General features: G+C 43.5%; 1 protein-coding gene across 1 annotated transcript; it reads left to right on the top strand.

Moving 5' to 3' along the window:
- On the top strand, positions 7,106 to 10,144 carry LOC108638600 (formin-like protein 5). The gene is made up of 4 exons (XM_018066701.1): positions 7,106 to 7,138; positions 8,768 to 8,961; positions 9,171 to 9,566; positions 10,065 to 10,144. The coding sequence occupies exons 1-4, from the start codon at positions 7,106 to 7,108 to the stop codon at positions 10,099 to 10,101; spliced, it is 660 nt and encodes a 219-aa protein (XP_017922190.1). The 3' UTR covers positions 10,102 to 10,144.

The raw sequence follows: 18,881 nt of genomic DNA, 5'->3' as shown, positions 1-18,881 counted from the left end.
TGACAAATAGGGCTGGTAAAAAAAAAAAAAGGTAAAAAAAATAGCTAATAGTTAGCATCTCAGTGGGGAGAAGGCAATGGCACCCCACTCCAGTACTCTTCCCTGGAAAATCCCATGGATGGAGGAGCCTGGTAGGCTGCAGTCCATGGGGTCACTAAGTCGGACACAACTGAGCGACTTCCCTTTCACTTTTCACTTTCATGTATTGGAAAAGGAAATGGCAACCCACTCCAGTGTTCTTGCCTGGAGAATCCCAGGGGCGGGGGAGCCTGGTGGGCTGCCGTCTGTGGGGTTGCACGGAGTCGACACGACTGAAGTGACTTAGCAGCAGCAGCAGCATCTCAATGACTTCCCTGGGTGGCTCAGATGGTAAAGGTGTCTGCCTACAATGCAGAAGACCAGGGTTTGATGCCTGGGTCAGGAAGATCCCCTGGAGAAGGAAATGGCAACCCACTCCAGTACTCTTGCCTGGAAAATCCCATGGACAGAGGAGCATGGTAGGCTACAGTCCATGTGGTCGCAAAGGGTCGGACTTGACTGAGCGACTTCACTACACTACACTACTAGCATCTCAATATAATTCCCCACTTTATCTTCCCAGGCGGCACGGTGGTAAAGAATCCACCTTCCAAAGCAGGAAATGCAGAGACACACAGGTTTGATCCCTGGATCGGGAGGATCCCCTGGAGAAGGAAATGGCAACGCACTCCAGTATTCTTGCCTGGAAAATTCCATGGACAGAGGAGCCAGGTGGGCTCCAGTCCATGGGAGGGCGAAGAGTCGGACACAAGTGAACAACTGTGCACATACAAGATGTGTGAGTCATCTTCACAGTAATTATACTTCAAACTTAAACCTAAAAACTTACTTCCATTACTATCTGCATCATTTGTACTCTTTAAAATTGTATCCAGAAAACAATATTTTCATTGGGTTTTGTAGCATATAAGCTTTTTAGGATTAAGAAAGTAGACTTTTTCCAATTTTTGAATCTATAACAATCTTGAATATCCTGAAGGTCCATGGCCTTATGTGACTTTGAAACAGATTTTCAAAGTTTGAACCAGAGTATTAGGGGAGAAGGGGAGCAGAAGAGGTAATTCAGGATAAATTCTTTACAAGATAACATAGATCCTCCTGAGACAAAAACTCAGAAAATTTACAGTGGGATTGTCATGACATAAAGGTGAAAGGTTAATTACACAAACCTATGAATGCAATTGAGTACATGTGCTACTGTTATGATTTTTGTATACTCCAAGCTTAAAAATACAAATAATATTTTCCTAGATGCATGGACCCTAGACAAAGTGTGTTGTGAATTTATTTTTAAATATGAAATTACTGACATCTTACGATTCTGAGGTCTGTAAATCATGTCTTTTTTCAACAGTACTTCAGACAGAATTTTGACTGTAGGAAGCACTTTGCAAAATGTATTTAAGTGACAGAATAAAGTTTTAAGAGTATTTGCAGCTGACAAAGTGATTCAGCAGCATTCAACTTTTTAGGAAGGAAGACAGAGTATAATGGTGGTCAATTGCTCTTGAGTAAGTCATTCTCTTGAGATCAGATTCCTAATTTGCTAAAAGTGGGGTTTGTTCTAAATGGTTACTAAGTTCCCTTCCAGCTATAAAATTTTAGACTTAAAAAAAATTTTTTTTTAATCTTGGGATCGTTTTAGATTTACAGAAAAGTTATGAAGATAATACAGAGAGTTCTAAATGTTGTTTCCCCTATTAAAAACATCTTACCTTACTGAAGTACATCTGTTAACACTAAAACCAGTATTAATACATTATTATTAACTTAAGTCCATACTTGATTCTGACTTCCTTAGCTTTTGCCTCATGTCCTTTTTCTGTCCTAGGATCGCATCCAGGATACAACATGCCATTTAGTCATCACATCCCCTCAGGCTTCTTTTGGCTGTGACAGTTTCTTGGACTTTCCTTGGCAGTTTTGAGAAGTTCTAAGTCATGTGTTTTATAGAACCTCCCTCAATCGAGATTTGCATGGTGTCTTTCTCATGATTAGACTGGGGTTGTGGGTTTGAGCTGCTGCTGCTGCTAAGTCACTTCAGTTGTGTCCAACTCTGTGCGACCCCATAGACAGCAGCCCACCAGGCTCCCCCGCCCCTGGGATTCTCCAGGCAAGAACATTGGAGTGGGTTGCCATTTCCTTCTCCAATGCATGAAAGTGAAAAGTGAAAGGGAAGTCGCTCAGTCGTGTCCGACTCTTCGCGACCCCATGGACTGCAGCCCACCAGGCTCCTCCATCCATGGAATTTTCCAGGCAAGAGTACTGGAGTGGGGTGCCATTGCCTTCTCCGGTGGGCTTGAGAGAAGGCCCTAAAAGTAAAGTGCCTTTGCCCTCCTGTGATGTCAAGGGTATGTATCGTCATCCTGGCCAGGTGATGCTGATCCTGAACTGGCTGAGGTGGTGCTGGTTGCCTTTCTCCACTGCTGGCCAGGCTGCCCTCTTTGGAAGATCACTGCGCAGTGCACACGGAAGGTGTGGTCGCTATGGCGTTTCTAATAGATTATTTGGAATTCTTCCTCATGGGAGATTTGTCTCTTGTCTTCCGTTTACTTATTCAGTCATCTATTTTTATCACTATGAGCTCATAGATATTTATTTTATACATTAGGATATATTCCAATACTACTTTATTTTATTGCTCAAATTGTTCCAACTTTGGCCATTGAGAGCTCTTTCAGTTTGTTCCTGTACCCCTTTGATGTATATACCCAGTCACTTTTTTTTTTTTAGCACTTCTTTACTTTCTGACATGATAATGCTCCAGGCTTATCTTATATACTTCCTGCCCCACTCCTAGAGTCAGCCATTTCTTCAAGGTGCCCTTTTATTAGAGGATAGTATTAGAAACCAAGACCTGAATTCTAGATGCATTTGTTGCTAACTGAGTGAGATGCAGTTATTTCTAGGCCCTCAACCGAGGACAGGAAAATAACTGTGTATATGCTAACCCATGCATATCTTTGCATATTTCTATATGGAACCATCTGAATCTCATACTAAGCTATACTTGAGTTCACACCTGTGTCTCTGACCCTAATCCATCACCACACGGATCATCCTAGACATCTCGCATCTGTAACCTTCCACTCCAACAGTAGAAAACCTGGCTCCCAACACCTGCCATCAATCTACCTAATTGTTCCATTCCAGTATGTATGTATAGGGACTTCAGAATTGTTAACCCGTCCTCCTCAGGGAACAGCTTTGTCAACTGCAGTGCAGTCCTGCCTCTGCACAGCTCCTTTTGCCTGAGTCTCATAGACTCTACTCATTTCCAACAGTACTTAGACTAGCACCTCCCCCCGCCGTGTCTTTCAGTGAAGCTGTTTCATGGTTTGCTGTCATAATAATAATATTCTTTTGTCACATTCTGCCTCCCCTCTTGGGAATGTCCAAAATTTCTAAATGATTTTTTAAAATTTGCACACATTGAGGTTCACTCTTTGTGCTGTAAAGTTCTCTAGGTTTTGACAGATGCTTAGAGTCAAATATCCACCATTACAGCATCCTGCAGAGTCGTTTCAGCATCCTAAAGCAATCCTGTGCTTCACCCGTTCAGCCCTCCTCCTTTCTACTGATCTGTTTACTGTTATAGCTTGACTTTTTCTAAAATTGCATATAAATATAATCATTTGTGAGGGCTTCCCAGGTGGCACTAGTGGTAAAGAACCCACCTGCCAATGTAGAATATGTAAGAGATGGAGGTTTGATCCCTGGGTTGGGAAGATCCCCTGGAGGTGGGCATGGCAACCCACTCCAGTATTCTTTTCCTGGAGAAGCCCATGGACAGAACCGCCTGGTGGACTATAGTCCACAGGGGCGCAAAGAGTTGGACCTGACTGAAGCAACTTAGCACTCACGTAATCATTTATGTAGCTACAAATGTAGCCTTCGTTCATTAAACAAGATGCATTTAGGGTTTATCCATGTCTTTTTATGGCTTGTTAGATCATTCTTTTTTAAAATCACCAAATAATATTCCATTGTACGATTGACTATATTTTAAAAGATAGATTTGCCTATTGAAGGACATCTTGGTTGCTTCCAGCTTGGGATGATTATGAATAAAACTGCTACCTACATTTGCATGCTGGTTTTTTGTGTGCACCTAAGGTTTCAAGTCAATTGTGTAAATACCTAGGACCACAACTGCTGGACTGTTGGTGTGTTTAACTTATTAACAAACTGACAAACTATCTTCCATAGTGGCTGTACCCTTCAGTATTCCCATCATCAACGAATAAGAATTCCTGTTGCTTCTAATCCTCACTAAACATTGCTATTGTCAATTAAAATTGTTTTTAAGCCTGATACAGGTGTGTGTTGGTACTGTATTGTCATTTTAATTTGTATTTGCTCTTTGACAAATGATGTTGGGTACCTTTTCATATGCTTATTTGCTACTATATTTGGTAAAGTGTCCATTCAGATCTTTTGTCCATTTATTAATTGAGTTGTTAGTTTTCTTATTGTTGAGTTTTGAGAGTTTGTATATTTTGTTTACAAAATATCGGATTTGTGTCTTGCAGATGTATTCTGTCATTTCATTCTCTTAACAGAGTCTTTCACAGAGCAGTAGTTTTTAATTTTAATAAAGCCAAACATGTCAATTTTTACTTTCTTGGATCACATTTTTGGTAGTAGTGTATCCAAAACCTCATCACCAAACCCAAAGTCATGTAGATTTTCTCCTATTTTTTCCTTCTAGAAGTTTTAAAGTTTTGTACTTAGGTCTATGATGTTTTGAGTTCACTTTTTATAAAGTCTGAAGATTTTTTCAAAGTAGAGGCTTTGAGATAGTTCACATACCGTACCATTCATCTACTTAAAATGTATAGTTCAGGGACTTCCCTGGTGGGCCAGTGCTTAAGAATCCACCTGCCAATGCACAGCACATGGGTTTGCTCCCTGGTCTGGGGAGATCCCACGTCGTGTGGAGCAGCCAAGCCCTGTACCCCACGGCTGCTAAGCCAGTGCTCTAGAGCCCATGCTCCACAACAGGAGAAGCTACCGCAATGAGAAGCCCATGTACCACAGCCAGAGAGTAGCCTTCTCCACTCACCACAACTAGAGAAAGCCTGAGTGCAGCAATGAAGACCCAGTGCAAAAATAAATAGGTGAAACATGAAAAAGTGTACAATTCAGTGCTTTTCAGTATTTTTATTAACATTTTCTTTGCCTCAAAAGGAAGCCCTGTAGACTTAACTATCACTTCAATATCCCCCTAACCTCCCCTGCCCTAAGCAACCACTAATCTGTTTTTAGTCTCTATAGATTTATTTATTTGGGACATTTCATGTAAATAGAATAATATAATATATGACCTTCTGTGACTTATTTCTTTCACTTAGCTTAATATTTTCAAGGCTCATCCACACTGTAGCATGTATCAATACTTCGTTCCTTCTTATTATGGAATAATATTCCATTGTGTACAGATACCACAGTTTCTTTTGTTTATTCATCAGCTGGTGGACATTTGGGGTATTTCCACTTTTTTGGCTATTATGAATAATGCTTCTTTGAGCTTTCTTGTCCAAGTTTTTGTATAAATATATGCTTTTGTTTATCTTGGGTATATACTCAGGAGTGGAATTGCTGGCTCATTTTGTAACTTTATGTTTAAACACTTGAGTAGATGCCAGACTGGTTTTCAAGGGAGCTGCACCATTTTACATTCCCACCAGCAGTAGGAATTTCTGATTTCCAGTTTCTCTATATCTTTGCCAATAATTATTATCTGAGGTTTATCTAGTGGATAGTATAGTGGTATTTCATGGTTTCAATTTGCATTCTCCTGATGACTAAAAATATCATTTTTTCATCAGCTTATTGGCCATTTGTATATCTTCTTTGGAGAAAGGTCTATTCAGATTCTTTTCCTATGTTAAAATAAGGTCATCTGTCTCTTTATTACTGAGCTATAAGAGTTTCATATATATATATAAATACACAAATAAATATATATATATTTATACACACACACGTATATGATACAAGTCCCTTATCAGATATATGATTTGCAAATGTTTTCCGGCATTCTGTTGTCTTTTCACTTTCTTGATAGTGCCCTTTTCACCTTCTTGACAGTGCCACAAAATTTAAAAAGTTCAGACATTTTCAATTTTGAAGTTCAGATTTACTTTCTTTCTCTTGTTGCTTGTGCTCCTGGTGACATATCTAAAAGTCCATTGCCAAATCCAAGATCGTGAAGATTTACCCTTATGTTTCCTTCTAATAGTTTTACACTTTTGTGTAAGACCTCTTCATTTAGATCTTTGGTCCATTTTGAGTTAATTTTTGTATGTGGTGCAAAGTGGGGCCCAACTTCATTCTCTGAGTTCCAGTCCTGGGGGCAAGGACAATGGCATTCTCTGTGTGACATTTTCACTTAAGGAGCTGAGCGCTTGGTAGTGAGGGGCAGCAAGCCTGGGTCTCCTGGCTTGTCTCTCCAGGAGCAGTTGGGTCCTCAGTATTCTCTGTGGCACTGTGTCCCAGGCAGAGCCCCCATCCCACAAGTGGGGGCTGGGCTAAAGAAAGGAGCCCCCACCTCCGCTGTATTTGAGGGGAACTTAGCCTCAGCAACAGGTGGCTGCTGCAGGATGATAAATGGCCTGTCCCTCCCAGGAAAATAACCCTCCAGCTGGGAGCTGAAGGGAGAGGGAGCCCTGTATTCCCAGCAGCATCAGGTAGCCAGTTTCCCTCTTGCTCAATCAGATGAAGGTGGTGGGGGGTGAGGGTGGGGAGAACAAGTCTTGGTTCAAATACCACAAGCTCACTTTTCTTATTGAGTTTTAGTAAATTTTCCTGAATGAATGTTTTTTCAGTGGCTGCATACCCTTCTCTGGACCATTTCCACAGATTAAAGAATTTTTTAGAAACTATTTTCACCAGTTTTGCTGTGAGGTAGGTAAAGAGAACTCTTCAATGTCATGCCACTGTAGATTCTTTTTTGATAACTCAAAGTCATAAGACTGTAGGCAGTAGAAAGCCAGAAAACTCAAATCCCAGTGCCCACATAATAATTCACTCTGTAAGTATTGATTAAGTATCAACTATGAAAATGGCTGAGAACTTAAAATGGATTGAGTTGACGGTAACTTAAAATGGATTGAGTTGACGGTAACTAAAGCAAGGGGTTCTGCATTGGCAGACATACCATTATCCATATACTTTATGGAATATCTATTAATATAACGTGAGATATAAGAATGGAAGATAAAAAGCTAAAAATCTATTTTAGGAATTAGATTTTCACAAAAAGAGAACACGTAAACCAAGGCAGCCTGCACTAAGTGCCCAGAGAATAAATGCTCCAGTTTTTCAGGGCATGGTCAGGGAAGATTTCTGTGGAAGGAGAGTGTGTTGAACCAGGCTTAGAAGCAGGGTAGGATGCAGGCGGGTGGGATTGGGGGCAGGACACATTTCAGGCAGAGGTGCTGAAGAGGGATTGTATTTGGTGTGTTTGAGCAATGAGTAGACCTTTCTGCTTGCTGTTCAGTGATCAAGTTGGAGAAAAGTGGTAGTGACCAAAGCAGGAGATTGGTTGTTGGACCAAAGAGTTTGGACTCTGTCTTGTGGGCTGCTGAGAGCAATGAGCGCCATCAACTACAAACTGACACTTGCCATCTACCTCTATAAGGGTTAAAGCATGTGCTGCTGACCTTCAGCAGCCTCTGAAAGGAGTTCAGGGTGGAGCACAGAAATGAGGCACTCTGTGCTCGGGATGGGGTGGGGGAACTGGCAGGACAGATCTTCAGATAGGTATTTTGAGGATCTCATTTTATAGGTCCAATTGTTATGCCTCCTCATATCTAGAAAAGCACTAAAATCCTTCATGGTGATGATTGTTTCTCATCACTGGCAAAAAGCTTCATGAGACTAGCAGAAACCTTCTGTACATGTGCTTGATTATATGTATTTCCTCCTTTGCCAGAATCAGGTGTATACTGACCTTCACCCCTGCCTCTTTGGAGCAGTCTCTCAGAGCTACTTGAGGCACCATTTCCCAGGCTGCAGTCCACATTTTGCCCCAAATAAAACGGCATGTAACTCACATTGTACATTTTTTTCGAAGTCAGCAGTGCTTTTTAGAAAAGAGTGAGTTGAGTAAAGAGATTTTAGGAAAATGGTTTTGCCTGTAGTGTGTAGATAGAATGAAGTGTGTGGGTATGTGTGTGTGCAGGTGTATCTTAGAGGAAGGCTGGAGGCAAGGAGACTATTATACTCTTACAAAGAACTGAAGGTCTGGATTAAGTGAAGGGGGTGGGAATGGAAAGAAAGTGTCTGGTGTATGGTAAAACTATCAGGACCTCAATAAGGCCAACCAATTGTTAAAAGAGACAGGCAGTTTCCCTCAAAAAATACTAGAACCCAAGGTGATAGGGGCTGATGTAGTAATTTAAGATACCATGCAAATTTTATTCATGGATTTCTCTTGCAGTAACTATTTACAATTAAACAGGGTCTCTTTATTTTTGAATTCGCATGGTTCTCTTCCTGCTTGTTACTTCAAGTCCTCCTCCCCACAATTCGCTTTTATTTGTTCTCCAGTTAATCTCTAGTATGTTTTTGCAGGAGGAAATTTAGGGTTGCAACAACGCCAAAGATGTATGATTTCAAAGATGAGTTTTCTCCCTTGAAGACAGATATCCGCTTAGAAAGGGAAGGCACGCGGCCAACTCTTGCCTTTCAGCACGTCTATGTGACCTTCAAAACTCCTTAGGACACGCCGGTCTGCTGCCGGCTGCACCCCGGTCAGACTCAGGTTGGCAGAATCTCCCGGGGCTGCCGGGTGTGCACGGCTTGCCGTTTTGAAGCTAGAGTTCACAGAACAATACAAAGACTCGGACAAAAAGCCAAACCACAGAACCCCATGCCTTACCACAATGCGCTGATGGGTGAAGTCGCGGAAGAAAGGTTCTGCTCTTGCCCTTTTAAAATTCCAGTGCAGCAAACACACACCCGCGTGCGCGCACACACACACACGCATACACGCCTAATTGGCTTTTCTCGCTCCCTGCCACGCTGCACCAGTGTCCTTCCCCGAGTCCTGATTCATGAACCGTGCCACCTTTGTCTCATTTTAAACTGTGCAGACTATTTTCATCCTCCCACCCCCCTCCTAGGTTCCCCCTCTCCCTTCCTCCACTGGAAAGCTCTGATGTAAGGCGCTCGCTAGGTGGGAGAGCGTTTCTCCATCGCCTCGGGTCGGCGAGATCCCGAGAAGCCCCCCCCCCTCCGCGGGACCTCCGCCGGCGGGGGCCGCTGCCTGGAGGTCCGCTGCGGGCGCGGGGTGAGCGCCTTGAACCCTTTAAGGTGTCTCCGCGCTCGCAGGAGCCGGCGCGGGTCCCGAAGCGGGTGGGGAAGTCCTGCCGCCCTCCCCCGCCTCCAGCTTGCAAGCGTCCGGGGGGCCCAGCCGTCCTCCGCCCGCCGCGCACGGGCGGGCCATGCGGCTGTGAACCATGTCCTCCTCCTATGCCAAGAACGGGAGCGCCGACCGGCCGCACTCCCCAACCTCGCAGGTACCGCCCCCTCCTCCCCTTCCTCGCCCCGCCTTCGCGCCCGGCGAGCGGGGCCCGGGTCCTGGGAGTCAGCGGCCCCGCTCCCCCACCCCTGCGCGCCGTCCCTCTCTCCTCCCGCCCTCTTCTTTCTCCTCCTCCTCCTCCTCCTCCTCCTCCTGCTCCTTCTCACCTCGTCCGGTCTCCGCTCCCGCTCCGGAGTCCGCAGCCTTCCCCAGCCCATGCCGCCGGGGACTCGGACCCCGCACCCTGAGAGTCTTTGTTAATGGATGTGGTGGGTGCTCGCGGGCGGCTCTTCCCGGGCATCTTTTCAGCCGTCGAGGCTTGAGTGGGTGGGTGGGGTGGAGGCTGTATGTGGGGACCGTGGAGGAGACGTGGGTGCGGGCTCTGGGGAGCCCCCGGGGAGCAGGTCCCGAGGCGGACTCTAGCCTGGGGTGGTCGCCCGGCTCCCCACTGCCGCGCCCTCATGCGCTTCTCTTCGACCCCGTGTGTCGAGTGCAGGTGGCCCGAGGCACCACGACCCGGAGGAGCAGGTTGAAAAGATCCGATGGCAGCACCACTTCGACCAGCTTCATCCTCAGACAGGTAGGAGGCGGGCGCGGGGGGCGGTGGGGGTGGTGTTCCGGAGCTGAGCGCAGCCCCCTCGTGCGGGCGCGGCGGGGGGGTCCCCGCGCGCCCCTTCCCTCCCTCGGCGTGCCCTGCGGCTGGCTGGTCCTTCTCCCTCCGTCCCGGCTCCCAAGTCTTAGGGTCCCGGGAAGTTGGTACGTGTGGACGCGAGCCAGCTGGGACCTAGTTGAATTTAAGAGTGGAAGTATTTCTTTTTGCACCTTCGATACGCGAGGAAACCTTTTTAAGGCGTGTGACTTGACTTGACCAGAGCCCCGGGCGCCGAACAACTGCTTAGATTCGGCTGTTAGAAGCTCTTCTGTTTTGCTCTATTTTGAATACTCTCCTTTGTCATCTCCTAGCTCTGGTCCAAAGGAAAGACACTTTGAGCAGAAAGTTTGGTCTCGCTTTGGGACCTATTCTTTGGTTCGCTCGGTTAGGGAAAGACTGCCGGATCTGTTTAAATCCAAGTAAGCGAAGACCTACACTCAGTTTCTGGGGTCTGGGTGCTGCCACACTTAATGTTTCTTTTCTTAGTGTTTGTTCTCTTCTGCGTGGTTCTAGTGCGCGTTGAGTGTGATAAAGATCACTGGTTCCACCGAATGCTGAAGTGCCTTTTACCTTGACACAGGAAATTGGTTCTTAATTTCGTACTGTCTATGGGCTACAGAGAAACCACTCCTTCATAGCTACTGGGTGCTAGACAGATCATGCGAAAAGGAATCACCTTGATTTCTCTTTGGAAGAGAAGCTATCGAGGTGTGTGAGTTCAGGGTACCCTGGGAGGACCGTGGTCATCGCACCAAGGCTCCGCTGTGGGCTGCTGGAATGACCTTGGGAAGTTCTTTTCCCTCTAGGTAACTCAGATCATCGTGTACTGTGTTTTTAACCTATGATGGCAGCTGCATTATGTTTCTTTAGTGATTATCCTCAATTTAAACAGATTACCCCTGAGGAATGGGCATTAGACTCAAAATTGGACTCAGACCTCTCCTAAAAAGTCCATAAAGCCTATTTACATAGTATTTATTACACAGGCATTCATTTTCTTCAGGGACAGAAATTACTGCAACTACTCTTTCATTCAGTGAGTACTAAGTGTGTGCATTATTAAAATAAGTATATTTTGGATTCTGAATTCAAAAAGTGTATTCTATCCTTTTTGCAGTGTTTAGATTATTTACATATTTAATAAAGCAAACATTCTTCTTTTACAAAAATTGACTTATGTGACTGAGATCTTGTTTATGTTTATTTTGTAGATGCCTATTTTTGGTAGTGTTTTATTACTATAGATTCTTAGAAATGCTAATTATACACCAGTATATTCCATGAGGCATTTGACTGATACTTTTGAGTTTATCTATACCATCACTTCAGTAATGTTTTATTCTTCCAAGCACAATCAATATTCTTTGTAATATATTAATCTTATTCTTTCCTCAAGTTAAATAATAAGTGAGATAAGGCATGTATAAGTTCTTGTTAAATGTGCTGGTGTGTATTGGCTTAAAAATGTAAAAAGTATTCATGCTGAATAATTTTGGGAGTAATTTAAACTGTCACAGATTTTGGGAACAAATATATTTCATAAGTCTGAAACTAGGCTAGGATATGTTGGTTTACTAAGATGATCTAATTTAAATTTGGACATTTTGTTGTAATGATATTATTAACATATACACAATCTTACTAACTTTTCTGCACAGAAATAATACATAATTGTTATGAGGACTTACAGCTCAGTGAGCATCCTGTATCTGATCTTCTTTAAATGTCATAATATAGACTTCTGTAATGATGATGATAAAACAACTGAGGAATTTTAATTTATTTGACAAGAGACAAAAAATGATTCCAAATGGAACTTTAACACTGTATTTTGAAATTAAATTTAACAGTTTTCACCCAAATGCAAAAAAAAAAAAATTTGTTTAAAAAAAGACCAGCAGCTGTTTAATGTTACTGGAGACTTATTATTTGTAGAATGACCAGTGATTTACTGTTTTTGAATTCTTGATATATTTCACAATCTGTGTGATGCCTTTGCACAAGAAGATAGTGAAGATATCAGTAAAAACAGTGCTGCTCATTTCTCTACCATATAATCTACAAAGATATGGGGGTAAAGCTTTCACTTATTTTTTTAAAAAATGTATTGAATCAGAGAGGAACATCCGGGCTGGTGGTGAAGAATAGAGGACAGTTGGCAAACTCATCAAATAGAACAGTGTTTATTGTTTGAGCTGGTAAAAAAATCTCAATGTTCATGTGTATATGTGCACAGATGTATGTATGTGCACACGCAAACACATGCACACATGTGAGCTGGGCTGAAAATGAACAGACTAAGACAGCCTGTTTCTCCCCCTGAGGACTGCTCACAAAACCCTTCAGGCATCTCTGACCTTGTTTGCTGATCGGCTAGACTGCTGCCTTCTACAGTTTAGGAGGGATGGAGGTTTTGGAATGAATCCAGGGAGCAACTAAATTATTTCTTTGAGGAAAGGTGAGAAGGTTAAGTATTTCCTCACTGAAAAAAGAGAGAACTAGGGGTGACCCAGTAGTGATCCTCAAAGGGTACGGGAAGACTGTCCTTTGGACATGCGGTGGGCTGTTCTGTCTTCATGGAGGCTGAACTCAACAATTGGCTACAATTAGAAAGGAAGGATACTTTATAGCAAGACTTTCCAAAGAATGTTGATATCCTCTAGATGGCTTTCCAAGAAAGGCTGTAGAATTTTCTTTCAGGAGATCACTTTTGACAGGCCATTTATGAATGGATTGTTTATTCATGCTTTAAATTTTTAGGAAGCAATCACTAAACATTCGATATGCACCTTTCCCTGCACTAGATACTGTGGAATAGGAATGAAAAGATGAATGAGACACAGCCCCTCTACCTAAAGGATTTTCTGATATAGTTACAGAGACATAGATGTATACAATTAATTTGGTGAGATGGAGCAAGGAATTAGGGTGTCTGCAGAATGCCCATGTGTGTGAGTATATGAGACACCATGGGTGTCACAGCACATACAGGTTGTGTGGTAGAGTGCTCCAGGTTACTCTCACTGGGGTTACTCCCAGTTTTTTCCTCCTCTGGGCTTCAAAGGAAAATCTGATCAGAGTGGCTTGTTGACTTCTTAAGACTGCCCTTTTGAGAACTGCAGAGGCATGTAAGACCTGGATCCTACCAGCTTCCAGCCTCATCCTAGGCCACGATCTTAGTTCTGGAAACAGATCTTGAACATACCACTCTCCCTCATGCCACAGGCCCTATGCACATGTGAAGTTCTCTGTGTGGAGGCTCTCCCCTCTGCCTAGCTGATTTTTCAGTCTTCCTTGAAACCTAGCTTTAGTTTTCACTTCTTTTTCTAATCTCCTTAATAAGGGCAGTTCCTTAACCAAGTACCCAGAGTGCACTGTGCTAGTTCTCAATAGTACCATGGCTGTTTATTTAACTATTTAACATGTCATTACATGTTTTATTAATGTCCGTTTCCCCATCCAGATAACAGATTCCACTGGGGCAGGGACATGTCTGCATTTGGTCTCCATTTTCTCCTCAGCATTTAGCATAGTAGGTGTTCAATAAATATTTGAAAGAAGCACTGGTTATAGACACATTTCTCTGATTTGAAAGAATGAAGGGGTAGATGGAATGACGGAAGACTGTCTTGATATATTTTAGGCATGAGATTCTGCTCCAGTATTAAACTCCTCTTTATTTAATGGGGGAGAAATTGCCTCCTAACTGCTATCCCAAATTTAGTAACTTAAAAAAAACAACATTAAAAAAATTTTTTTTTCTGTGTACTAAGCAGACACACTTCTTCTTTGTGTGATGTTATCTGGGTACTGAGAAGGGTGAATGGTCTGAAGTATCCTTACATGTGTGGTTGGTGGTTGGTGCTGGCTGCTGGCTGAGAACTCGAGTGGAGTTTTTGGCAGAGGTTCACTTTCCGTCCACCGGAACCTGTCAGCGTGGTTGCTTAAGTTTCTTCACAACATGATATCTGGGTTCCAAGCAGGAGCATCCCAAGATGCAGGTTGTGTGGCAGAGTGCTCCAGGTTACTCTCACTGGGGTTACTCTCACAGCAGCCGTAGTAGTTATGTAGCAATGTAGCCATGTAGACTTCATGCTGCTGCTGCTGCTGCTGCTAAGTCACTTCAGTCATGTCCAACTCTGTGCAACCCCATAGACGGCAGCCCACCAGGCTCCCCCGTCCCTGGGATTCTCCAGGAAGGAACACTGGAGTGGGTTGTCATTTCCTTCTCCAATGCATGAAAGTAAAAAGTGAAAGTGAAGTCGCTCAGTCGTGTCCGACTCTTAGCGACCCCATGGACTGTAGCCCACCAGGCTCCTCCACCCATGGGATTTTCCAGGCAAGAGTACTGGAGTGGGGTGCCTTTGCCTTCTCCGGTAGACTTCATAGTTGATATCAAAAGCTACGTGACTTCACTTCTGTTACAATTGCTAAGTAAAAACAAATCAAAGGGACAGCCAGTTTCAAAGGGAAGGAAGATAAACCCTCTTTTGATGGGGTGCAACAAGGTCACCTTACAAAGGAGCAGATAGAATGGAAGATATTGTTGCAGCCATCTTTGGGACAATCTACTTTCAAGCAAGGTTCCTTCTGTGTTTTTTTTAGATATGCTAATCGGATGATTATTACAATGATTCAGTGAACCCACATTATATGTAGAGATCTAAAACACATTCAGATACTAAGTTGATACTATAATAAAGCAAGTTGGCAAAAATATTCTTTGGGTTCTAATTTGAGCACCGGTTATAGACACATTTCTCTGATGAAATGCAAATTCATCAACAGAAGGTATATGCTTTGTGCATAGCTCTAAGAATAATCATATGCTTGAAGTCATGCATATGTACAAAATTTATCCATAAGCTTAGAATCACAGAATTTTAGAACAGGAAGAGATTGTGGAGGGAAAGTACTTTGATTCTCCATTTTCAGATGAATGAAATACAGACCAGAGGAGATAAGGCCTTACCAAGGTCACATCAATAGATAGTAGCAGAACTGAGACAGGAGACCCCAGCTCAGATTCTATAGTTTCCCCACCACAGTACACTTCATCCCTGAATAATCAAGCTAGGCACACAGACACACGTGGAAATGGACACATGAAGAAACATACTCCTCTTAGATCCTAGAAATATTCCTAGTTTATATGGTTACTATGAAGAGCAAAGCAAACCCTGGAGATTCTGGAGACACTAGTTTTTCCCGGTTTTATCATGGGATGGAATTTTTGTTTGCATGGTTTATGGTTCACGGAGTTTTGTTAGTTTCTTTACTTACTAACGTTCTAGTCATTTTAGTAGCCAGTCTAACCAGAAAACAAAACAAAACTCAAAGGACTTGAAAGTTAGAGACAGGATTGAACAGGTGAGGCAAGAGCTTAGAAGCTAAACTTAGAGGTTAGCAACATCCGGAAGCCACTATCACCTCCAGGCTAGAAGGACAAGGGGAGGATGTTGCTCTGGAACCCATGGGCCGGAGTCACCTGGTGGATGCTGGAACTGCTGGGGTACTGTTCACACAAGCAAGAGACATAGAGGGGATACAGCCAGAGAAGCCATCTGAGGCGGAGAAAGTGTGGAGAAACACTCTGGCTTCTTCATTTTTTCTGCTCCCCGCTCCGCCCCTGCCCAGTGTGTCACTGGCTAGGCTGGACACCAGCTCACACAAGAGACTGGGAAACTGCCTGCAGGCCGTGGCCCCCCTGAGACAGAAAGCAGAGCAGAAAAAGGAGAGGATGACTCGGAGCAAAACAGGCCAGGACTGGCGCAACCATTACTATATTTTAACCGCATGGAAGATACTAGTGAATCATTTTCACCAGCCAAATCAGAAGTTCTTCCTCGCGCTGGAAGTAGACTGTCCTTGCTAAACGGTATAATCCAGTGACAGGGAACTTTGAGGGAAAGTTTGTACCTCTTTCCTTTGTGAATTTTATCTGGAATGCACCTTCTGAAATTGAGACCTGATAGAGCAAAAAGGAACTCTGCCTCTGGTGGCAAATAGTGCTTCATTCTGGCTCTTGGGCTTGAATAAATGGAACTGAATTTATGAAGCTTCTGATTGAGAAATCTAATTACTGGACAGCTAACCAGTTAAGCTTGCTTTTCTCCAGTTAAGTTTGCTTTTCTCTGAGTTTCTGTTCTTGACACAGTGAGTTCCCTAAATCTCATTTTTGTAGAATAAAGAACTATTTACCCTTCAGTTTATGTTGATAAGATTTTATTGAAGCTTACATAAATTCTGATTCACATTTTAATCCTTCTAGAAAATTATAGGATGCTGCATAGAAACTTACATTGAAAATGACCTTGGCTTCACTGTGACTCTCTCCCTGTAATTACTCCACATGCTGTCTTAGACAGTGTCATCCCTGGGAATCAAGGGGCAGAGACAGTTCCTTCATCAAGGGAAAAGGCAAGGGCAGCATGGAAAAGAATGTAGTTTTGTTCAACCATGTTATAGAGCTGGTTGCAAAAATCAGTCTCTTGGCCCCTGATTAGTCTGCCAACTCAGTGGGCTCAGCTGGGCCCAGCACATAGAGTTCTGACCCATCTTTTCTGGCTTAGGCTGTGACCTTGTCCAAGGTCATCATTGTCCTTCAAGTTTGGCCCTTTCCTGGTCTCCTTTCTGTGGCTTGGGCTCAGAAGGAAGCATAAGCCTGAACCAGGGTGACTGGGCTTGTACCTCACTCAGATTCACTGAACCTCAGGAAATGGCCACAGACTTGTGGGAACCGGACAGGCAGCCCCATCCCATGCTCGGTCACGGCAGAGTGCTTCCTAAAACAGCACCACCCTCACTGCCTGCTCGCCCTTCTGAGCAGGAGTGTGTGTGTGTGAGATAGAATCTTCTGAGTCCCTGTCTGTGTAGGCAGAGCCTCTGGATGGCGTTTACTCCCTTTGAGCCCAGGTATGGCGCTAGTATTTCTTTAGCGAGCCGTGCAGAGCATTTCCTTACCGTCCCCAATCACACATCACACGTTCTCTAGATAACACCTCTGCAGATTTGAACCCATCAAGTTGATAAGATGAGCTAGGCTGTCCTCCCCCAAGCACCCCCATAAAGCCTCATCCTCATGTAAGAGGTGGGTATGGTCCTGTGTTCACACAGTTTCGTGCCCTCTTTCTTCCTGAGCCAGGAAAACGCAGAAGAAGCACTCTTCGTTCTTGAAGAGTCGAAGTTATGAACTTGACTACAGACTACGCATCAGGAATTCTACATGGATTTAACTATGTGAACTCAGGCAGGAAGAGGGGGAGGGCTAGAACTAGAAGCCTGCATTCATGAAGAGGCTAAATTATAGATTCAATTTTAAGGGAATGGTTTTACTGCTTTCAAGTAACAGTAATGACAAGCTGTGTGCTTCCGCAGCCTGCGTTCAGAAAGCGAGAAGGCTGATGAATTACCAACACCTGGCATGAATATAGACGGTGCTTTGAAATTCCTTGAAGATGATTTTCATTTCAACTAGAACAACATGTGCCTCTGTAAACTTTCCTACTTTCTTTACTCTGTCCTTATGACACCCATAAACGGAGCAGAGGTAATTACTTGAATCAGAAGGGATGGTGTAAAGCGTGTTGCTTTATGTACTGAAAGTGTTAGGTGGGGCTGTAAAAATGAGGGACACTCACTAAATCTTTCTGATCATTTCCTTGTAATCACTTGGAAGACAAAGTGTGCCTATTTTATTTCTCATTTTATGTTCTTTTCTGTTGGTGGAGGTATCTTTCTCTGGGGCTGCAATTTTAATTGCTGGAGCAGTTTTGAGATGAAATATTTTGTTAACAAACTTGAAAAGAATCTGCATTTTTTTTTTCTAGGTTGTCAGAATTACTAGAAAGGGTAAGCTTTTGTACTCTTCACTGTGTCTGAATATTATGATATTCTTTTTTAACTCCTAGGGAAAATCTTTTTGCAATTTCTTCTTTAATGCAGGAAGGACCAGCAGTCATGGAAATGCATAATAACTCATGTAGATGAGTTTATTATCCTGTCCCACTTCATTCTCCAGTGGCCCAGTGCTAGGATAACTCAAAGGCTGATTATAAAAGTTTGTGGTCATGGCTTAATTATTTGGCCTGTGTGTGTGTGTGTGTGTGTGTGTGTGTGTGTGTGTGTGTGTGTGTGTGTAGAACAGAAAGAAGGAAGTAATCTTTCAGGATTCAAAGGCTATATTCTGTTATCACCATAATCTAATTTTAGAACATTTTCATCACCATGGAATCAAATCTTGCACCCATTAGCTGTCATTCTCCAGCCTCCTTCCTACCCCCAGCCCCAGCTCTTTGTGGTGGTGTTGAGTTGATAAGTCATGTCTGACTCTTTAGTGACCCCATGGACTGTAACCCGCCAGGCTTCTCTGTCCGTGGGATTCTCCAGGCAAGCACACTGGAGTGGGTTGCCGTTTCCTCCTCCAGGGGATCTTGCTGACCCAGGGGTCAAGCCCAGGTCTCCTGCACGGGCAGGCAGACTGTTTGCCACTGAGCCCCCAGGGAAGCAGTCACTAGTCTGCTCTGTGTGTCTATAGATCTGCCTGTTTTGAACATTCCATTCCAGGTTACATTCATGTAACTGGAATATGTGATCTTTGGGGACTGGTTTTGGATTATTCCATTAACATACTCTCAACACCAGCCTGAAGGTTTTCCAGTC

The sequence above is a fragment of the Capra hircus genome, chromosome 2, assembly GCF_001704415.2.
Source record: "Capra hircus breed San Clemente chromosome 2, ASM170441v1, whole genome shotgun sequence".
In the NCBI taxonomy this organism is placed as follows: Eukaryota; Metazoa; Chordata; class Mammalia; order Artiodactyla; family Bovidae; genus Capra; species Capra hircus.
This window is presented reverse-complemented; position numbering and strand designations above follow the sequence as displayed.